The following is an 8,674-nucleotide window of genomic DNA, read 5'->3' on the forward strand; positions in this document are numbered from 1 at the left end:
CAGAACATGAAAGCTGTACCTGTCCTCTTCACATACGAAAAGTGAGAGAGAAGTGCTATTTGATGATGATCATGCATAGGTTCAGAGTGTCGTCCAGCGCATGGGAAATGCTACAATAAGTTTGGATTTGTGAGGATCATTATCATTCTGAAATAGCTCTGCGGCCTTGCAGGCTTTTTCTAGACTTGTTTTTAAGTCAGCCTGTGCTTGAATTATGAAAATGATTGTTTTTCTTGAGAAAGGCTTACAGGAACATGTGACCTGGACAGAAATTGATGGTATCGTTGACAGAATTTGGGTGATCATTGAAGAGTAAAATTCCCGCTACAAAGGGCATATTTAAGAAAGACCAGGAGTCGTGAATGAAGTGTTAGACATAGTTATGTAGTGATTATTGGAAAAGGCATGTATCTGCCTTTGGAGAAAAGTGCTGTGTCATATACCTTGCCACCTGTCCCATGTGTCTGACCCTGACCCTGATACTGTAATGTTCACACTTACCTTCATGAAAACAGGATTAGAAGCAGCTATAAGTGTTTTGAAGGAAATTAAATGAATTAAACATAACCAGTCAAAGTGAGAGATATAAACATTTCTTCCCCAAAGGCTGAGTTAAATGTATATAAGGGCAGATTATTTTGAGGGCAGGAAAATCAGGAATTTAGAAAAGAAGTGTGGTTTTTATAGAGTGGCCATTGGAATGATAAACTGAACAGCTAATCCTTAAGTAAAGAGTTCTTCTGTGTCCTTGGGGTCTTTTGTTCTTGCTCTAATTAAAAAATTCAAACAAAAAAGATCCAAAGACAAATGTTGCATTCAGCCATGACAGTTGTTTACTCATTAGAGGATATAGGAGAACTTCAGTCTCTAGGGAGACAAAACTTCTGAACTTCAGAACCTGGTTTTGAACTTGTATTTTGGGTGTCACCAACTTTGATGGTCAAGGACAGTATGACTTCCAGGAAGGTGGCTCTTAGAAGTTACCCATCCCAGTCTCGAGCCCCTTCTCTTCTTGTTCAGGGCTCAGTGTGAAGCGTTGGGGAGAAAATAGGCCCAGCAGTGCGTATTAGCAGTCCACATGCATGATGACACAGGAGCACGGCTGGACTAGCCGACTGAAACAGCGGTATGTTGCCTACCTGAGATGCAGTGTTGATCCAGATGCAACTAAATGCCCACTTAAATGTTAATAGATGCTGTGAAATAATAATGGACCTTCAAAGCGGGGGGGGGGGGGAGTTAAAGTTACACATATTTCCAAAAGATTAGGCGAAGTAAGCTCAGTGCCAAGATATTTGACTACAAGATGCTTTATTGAATTGAGTAAGTGAATCAGTCCTGCAGTGGCTGTTTCTTTTTTGCTCATTGTCTTCCACTTCTACAAATAATGAAGCAGGACTGAACTTAGAGAGTAAGCAGTGAGGCTGATTTATGCATAGTGCTTCTGCCTCTCAGTGCTGACCCATGTTACGTTCAGTGCCTCCACCCATTTCACCCACTTAAGCAGATGGCATACCCTGGTTCAGAGTGTTCAGCAAGTTTTCCCAGCTGTGCACTGTTCACTTATTTTCAAGTGAGCCAGACTCCCAACTGAGTATTCATGCACGTACTGCTAATCCCAGCAGTAGCAGGAGTTTTGACAGAGTGGTCTCTGGCCCCAACTTATTCAAAGACGCTTATCTTCCCTGCACGAGGACCAGGCCAAGACATGGACTCGGCTCTAAGCAGAAAGAAATTCAGATTTCATAGTATTGGCCATATTTAAAACAACTTTTCAGATACAGCTTGGAAGACCACACAGCTCACAGTCTGCAGTTGAGGCAGTATACTTATCTCGTTGGGGTATTAAAGCATTGCTCATGCTCTCTCTCGGGACTTCTGATTTGCAGATGCTAATGCCGGAGACCGTGGACAGACCAACAACGCTGCTTCTGCATCAGCTTCCAACTCCACCTGAATAGTCCCGAGCAGCCAGTTGCACAGGAAAAACCGCCAGTTACTTGAGTGTCACTCAGCAACACTGGTCACGTTTGGAAAGAAAATTAAAAAGAGAAAAAAACCTGCTCATTTTAGTGTTCAAATTTTTTTATTATTATTGTTGTTCTTATTTAACCTTGTAAAATATCTATAAATACAAACCAATTTCATTGTATTCTCACTTTGAGGGAGATCCAGGGGGTGGGAGGGGTTGTGGGGAGGGGAAAGCGGAGCACTAGAACACACAATCTCTCTCCCACGACAATCTTTTTTTATCAAAAGTCTGCTGTTGTATACTTTAAAAACAGGACTCCTGCCTCGTGCCCCTTCCACAAAAGAAGAAGACTTTGTTCTGTGCTGAAGTTTTTTTTGAACTTTGTTTTCTTTTAAAGTCAAGTGTAAGACTTTGGTATAGTGCACAGCTTGAAATTGGTTGGGAGCTTAGCAGGTGTAACTCAATGGGGACTTCAGTGTCACTTGTCAAATTCATCCATATCCTCGGGTATTTGAAGACTTGCCTTTGGTATGTTGGGGGCAGGTGTGGTAGACAAACAAGGAAATGTGTATCATTTGTATGTAACCCAGGGAGGTCAATAAAGTTTGAAGATTCTTAATTGGCTTTGATAAGGTTTTGTTTTGCTCTTAATCAGTGCTAGTGGTGAAGAAACTTAAATTGGAAGCTATCAAAGGAGGAGCATGCGTGCTCTGAGGGTGGATCTTTGTTTGCCTGACCAAAGGTTCTCTGCAAATCTTAGTACAGTTTTAAACTGGTGACCAGAAGACTGAAAAGGATTTGAGCCAGTCATTCTGGCTGCAGAGGTCAAAAGCTGATGAACCTGGAGGAAGGGGACAGGCCAAGAGCAGATCTCACCACTGTGAATGAATTTGTCCACATTTGTTTCTAAAGTTGCTTCCCTTGGAAAGATACACTTGAGAGGACATTGTAGTTAAATAATGTGAACTGTAACAGTCTACTGGTTTATTTTTCATATTTTTAATTACAAATTGAGCTTGCAGAAATTGCCACATTCTGCACATAGTTCTGATTTTAAATCCAAATCTAGAATCTGTATTTAATTTCAGCTTTTTTTTAACCTCATGCTTTTAAAACTTTATTTATTGATGTATATCAGACCATTGTGATTTTAGATGGTAGGAATATTAAGAACTACACATCAAAATGGTATAAACAGTCACGTGTACCTGCTGACTTTATAGGAAAGCGGATTATATAAATGTGTGTATGTATATATGTTATATATACATAGATTCAATACTGCCTTTTATTTTTGTTTTTGTCCACAGTATCAAAATCAACTGGTTGAAGCATGAGAAGAATGTTTCCCCCCACACCCAGTTAAGAGTTTTTGTTTCTGTTTTCTTTGTGTATCAGTGAATGGTGTAAGACTCAGTTTCTGTTTTTGAAGAAAAAGCAATATTCCTTGGAAAGCAAAGAGGATTGAAGGATTATGTTTGCAGTGAGGAAATAGATTTTCACAACTAGTTTGTTTTATACTTTTAAGGTTGACATCTTTGTGGGCCTTATATACTCTAAAATGAACCTTAGTCACCTTGGTGCTTATGGGCCATTACTTGACCTATGAATCTTTAAGGCACAATCAGTTGTACTTTACATTTAAAGATCACTTGAGTGATGGCCGCCTCTCCCTTCTACCCACTCTTCCCTCCACACTTTCCAAGGTTAGTTGATAACTGTAGGGCTGTAGAGCTGAGCCCTCGATCATGTGTAACCTCCCTTCCCCTTCCTCATTGCCACCTTAGGTCGTGTTAGGGGTCTTGCCCTCCCGGTGATTTGGAAGTGGAGTCTCTTGGCAGCCCTCAACGCAGGTCCCGGTACCCTGTCCTGCTTCTTTACCAAGTGTGTGCGACTCTCCAAGAGAGTCCTACTGCCTGCTGAAGTGAACCAATACCCAGAAGGGCAACTGTGAGCCATCTTCGTTTTCACTCACTGTTTAGCTAAGCTCTTAGGCCACAAAAGGGGTTTCTCAAACCTCTGGTTATATCCGAGTTCGTGAGAAAGGAAACACACTCAGTCAAACCAAATCGAACAAATTGACCTTTACATTTCATAATGCGCTTCTGAGAGCTAATTAAGCTTTGAAAGAAGTCTGAATCAGAGTATTTGGCCAGGTAATTCCTAAAGGGAATGGCTTTGGTAGACCATTTTCAGAAAGGATTTATAAAAAAGCTGAACAGCAGGTCTATGACAGAGAAATGGACCTGCTCTCACACCAAACTGCCCAGCCAAACATTTGGACACAGACACTACTCTGGACTTGGTATATTTGCTAGAGTCCATAAAAATCTGTGCTTGTTTTAGGAAACACTCTCCCCTCCTTTGCCCCCATAAATGGGGTAAGAGAAGAAGAGAGAAAAGTCAGATGCGTTTCTCTCATTCCTGTGTGTATGTGTATGAGGGCTGAGGTGTATGATTTTTCTTTCTCAAGGATCATGGCGGTATCACAGAACTCTTTTATACAAGTGAGATCCAGGTCTCTGAATATCTTTTTGTAAATAATAATAATAATAATAATAATAAAAAGCTCCTCACCAAATTCAAGCTTGTACATTATATTTTCTTTCAATGTTTTTAAATTTAAGTTTTATTGTTTTGTATGTAAATATGTGGACCCAGGAACTGTTAATTAATGAGCAAAAAGTTACTGTTCAGGGCAGTGATTCTGTTTAATAATCAGACAAAATGTAGACGAGCTTTTTAAAGCCATATAGTTTTAACTCTGTACAGTAGGTACCGGCCTGTATTATTGTAACAATAACTCTAGCAATGTATAGTGTATCTATATAGTTTGGAGTGCCTTCGCTTCCATGTGTTTGTTTTTTGGTTTTGTTTTTCATTTTTCAAATTTTAATTGGTTTTTCTATCCGTGTCTCCCTGTCCTACCCCTTTCCCTTTGAAATAATAACTCACGCCTAACAGTGTCTTTGCCCCTTCCACAGTTAATTTCAGTGATACCATGCTCAGGAGTGGAAAGAGGAAACTGTGTTCATGACCTCACTTCATTTAAGCCCTGCCTTTGTTTTGGTTCTGAGCAGCTGTTTCCTCCTCAGTCAGTAGCAGTGACCGGCTTCATTTCATACTTAGTCCATCCAGGGACTTTGTGTCGTGCCAGGGAGCCCTAGAGCTGGAAGAGACCGAATAGATTTGAGTTTGCTCATCTCTTCCCCAAGTCCCAACCATCGGCCTTACAAACAGCAGATTCCAGGAGCCTTCCATGCTCTCTCCCCCTTATCCACTTCCTTCCCAAATGAAAGACAGAGAGACAGTTGGTTTTTATAAATCCAAGTTTCTTAATAGTATCAGGTTCTGCTCCATCAGTGGTCTACAGTGCTCCAGTGCAGTTACTAGCGGTTACTGCGCCGAGCCAAGAGGACTGTCCTGTTAACAAGGGAACTCAGCCCATCCCCTCCCTCCTGCCCCCTCGACCCCTGTTCAGTGAAATGTCCTTTTCATTTCCTTCTTTAAAAATAAGTTTAATTCTTACTGTGTGCCCATCATGAAGGCCTTTTTTGAAAGAAAAAAATCAAAACCATTTGTTTTGCCTCCAAGTACTCCATATAAGATGTCTTGAGTAGAAGAAAAAAACAAACTTTACCAAACCAAAGGTTGCTATTTTTGAAACATCGTGTGTTCATTCCAGCAAGGCAGAAGACTGCACCTTCTTTCCAGTGACATGTTGTGTCCGTTTTTTAAGTCCTCTTAATTTTTAGACACATATTTTTGGTTTGTGTTTTAACAAAGCCTGCCTAACCAGTCATATTGTCTGCACCAATACAAAGGTTTCTGAGAGGACTATTGTATTCTCTATCCCTGTGGATATAAAGACACTGGCATATCATTTCTTTTTCCCTTTCCTTTTTAAGGGATTTAACTTTGGAGTCTTCCAAAGGAAGCTTGGCCAATGCCAGATCCCCAGGAGTTTGGGGGTTTTTTCCTTTGTCTTAAACCAAAATTGTATCTGATTTCTATTGTTCATGTTAGTGATCATCTAATCACAGAGCTGAACACTTTCTCCCCTACATAGAAAAATAAACTAAGCATGCTTTACAATATTCTGGTAGAAACCTGAGCCACTGAAAATACGACAACTAGAAGCAGAGTAGAGTCCCAGACTAAGGTCTACGATTGAGAGGCTTTGAAAGTAATCCCTGGGGTTTGGATTATTTTCACAAGGGTTACGACGTTTTATTCCAAGTTTGTTGCTCCGTTTTGCACCTCTGCAATAAAAGCAAAATGACAACCAGTACATAAGGGGTTAGCTTGACAAAGTAGACTTCCTTGTGTTCATTTTTAAGTTTTTTTTTTCTTACTGTATCTGTCTACAGGCAGATACAGATAAATGTATGAAAATGTGCTTGCCTGTAAAACTTGCATTTATAAATGTGTTGCCGATGGATCACTTGGGCCTGTACACATACCAATTAGCGTGACCACTTCCATCTTAAAAACAAATCTAAACAAAATTTATTATATATATATATATATAAAGGACTGTGGGTTGTATACAAACTATTGCAAACACTTGTGCAAATCTGTCTTGATATAAAGGAAAAGCAAAATCTGTATAACATTATTACTACTTGAATGCCTCTGTGACTGATTTTTTTTTTCATTTTAAATATAAACTTTTTTGTGAAAAGTATGCTCAATGTTTTTTTTCCCTTCCCCCATTCCCTTGTAAATACATTTCGTTCTATGTGACTTGGTTTGGAAATAGTTAACTGGTACTGTAATTTGCATTAAATAAAAAGTAGGTTAGCCTGGAAATGAAATTAAAATTCACAAGTGTGTGGTCTTTATTTCAGTACCCAACCCTCTTTTCTTTACCCTATTTTGCTACTGCAATATATAGTCACGTCACCATCTCCGTTCCTCCAATTAGAGAAACATGGATCTTTATTATGAAATCAAGATATGAACACCAGTTCTCGTTCTTTAAATGATCTTACTCCATTGTATAGCCCCAAGAGGTGCAGCTTCCATCTTGGAAACCTTTGGATTTGATGTAGAGGAAGCTTTGCAGACACTGCTTTGAAAAGAAAGAAAATGTCCTTGAAAGGGACAAATTTTTTAAAACGTGTATAAGCTGCTGTCTTTGATTACTGTGTTCATGGTTTGGTGTAGCTGTATTTTCTTTTAACTTTCATCCCATTAGTAATGGTCTTTGGGAGTATCTGTAAAATATATGAACACCACAAACCGTGGGGTTGTACCTCCCAGGTAACCAACACATGTTGTGTTTGAATCTGCTCATTTCCAATACTGGATGATGTATGTAAACATGTTATGTCTCTTAGTGCAAAAAGAAACATCATTTTTTTAGGGCTGGCTCACTCTGTCAGGCCTAATCTAAAGGCTAGATATAAAGTCATGTGACTGCTGCTTCAATAAAAACAAATTTATATTGGATAAAGTCTGCTCCTCTGTTTATTTGCTCATTTTATTTATTGTGGCGGTGGGGTTGGCTAATATTTGAAAAATAGTTAAACATGTTTACCAGTTGCAGGGGGTTGGGGGGAAGGAGAGAACAATGCAAACATAAAGATAGCGCTTGTGGGATGGGCCTCCTGATGGCACTGAAGTGCATTTGTTTGGGATTCACTGCTATTATATTTCCTGCCCTATTTGAGTTGCAGTTGAGCAAGATACCCTTTTAACTTAAAGCCTGAAAGACTGCATTTTTAGTTTTGAAGGTCTTCCAAAAAGTACCGACCAACCTGTCCTTTGGATCACATTTCAGGAGAACAGTGGTAGTGGAGGCCATTTCATAGGTGTTCTAGAAATAGGAAAGGGAGGGGTCAGATTGCAGAGCTCTTCATGGAGAAGTTTGTGAAAGGAAGTGACCCAGAGTGATGATACGGCCACCCATTTCTCAGGTGTAAATACTCATCTGCTCACCAGCACCTTCAGACTTAGGAGCACTGTGGGCATGTTAAGGGAACGTGTCCGGAGGAAACCGAAGCTGCTGTGTAACATGGCATGATGAGGCCCACGAGTTGTCAGAAGCTGGGAAGGGATAGCCAATCCAATGTCTGTTTCTCTTTACATCCTCTTCTCTAGAAAGGAGAGGCCACCCCAGCCTTCCCACAAGAAAACTTGTTGATGTCAGTGCTTTCATTGGATCCTTAATGTCTGGGCCAGATAGAGATTGGCTGTTGAGTGTCTCTGGCTAATGAGGGGGCCAGAAGGCAAGCAGTACTTACTTGGAAGGACTTTTCTCCTGAGCTCTGCAGACGGACTCCATCCTCACCTGAGACAAGACCTAGAAAATGCACAGCAGCCACAGAGATGCCTAGAAACTGACAGTTCTGTATGTTCAAAGGCTCAGAAAAGGGAGTAATGGAGCAATCCAAACGTTTGAGAGGAGCAAAGTGTAATCTGGCTCCTAGCCCTATAAAGTCAAGATCCACAAAGCTATTGAAGTATCGTGTGTGAGCAATTTGGTGTATCTCACCTTGAATCTTTTTTTTTTTTTTTAAAGATTTTATTTATTTATTTGAGACAGAGAGAATGAGATACAGAGAGCATGAGAGGGAGGAGGGTCAGAGGGAGAAGCAGACTCCCTGCCGAGCAGGGAGCCCGATGCGGGACTCGATCCCGGGACTCCAGGATCATGACCTGAGCCGAAGGCAGTCGCTTAACCAACTGAGCCACCCA

The 8,674-nt window shown here is 40.5% G+C and overlaps 1 protein-coding gene across 3 annotated transcripts in view; it reads left to right on the plus strand.

Annotated features, from left to right (window-relative positions):
- Positions 1-7,430, plus strand: part of GSK3B (glycogen synthase kinase 3 beta) — a 212,125-nt gene extending 204,695 nt beyond the window's left edge. For all 3 annotated transcript variants that reach the window (XM_031037801.2, XM_006742174.3, XM_006742175.3), the window contains one exon: positions 1,890-7,430. Coding sequence is in view for 2 of the 3 variants with exons in the window: in XM_006742174.3 (XP_006742237.1) it covers positions 1,890-1,957 (68 nt within the window). In the remaining variant the exon portion in view is untranslated. The remainder of the gene's footprint in view (positions 1-1,889) is intronic.
- The last annotated feature ends 1,244 nt before the right edge of the window (positions 7,431-8,674 follow it).

Source organism: Leptonychotes weddellii, chromosome 1 (genome assembly GCF_054177405.1).
Source record: "Leptonychotes weddellii isolate Sample4059 chromosome 1, ASM5417740v2, whole genome shotgun sequence".
NCBI lineage: Eukaryota > Metazoa > Chordata > Mammalia > Carnivora > Phocidae > Leptonychotes > Leptonychotes weddellii.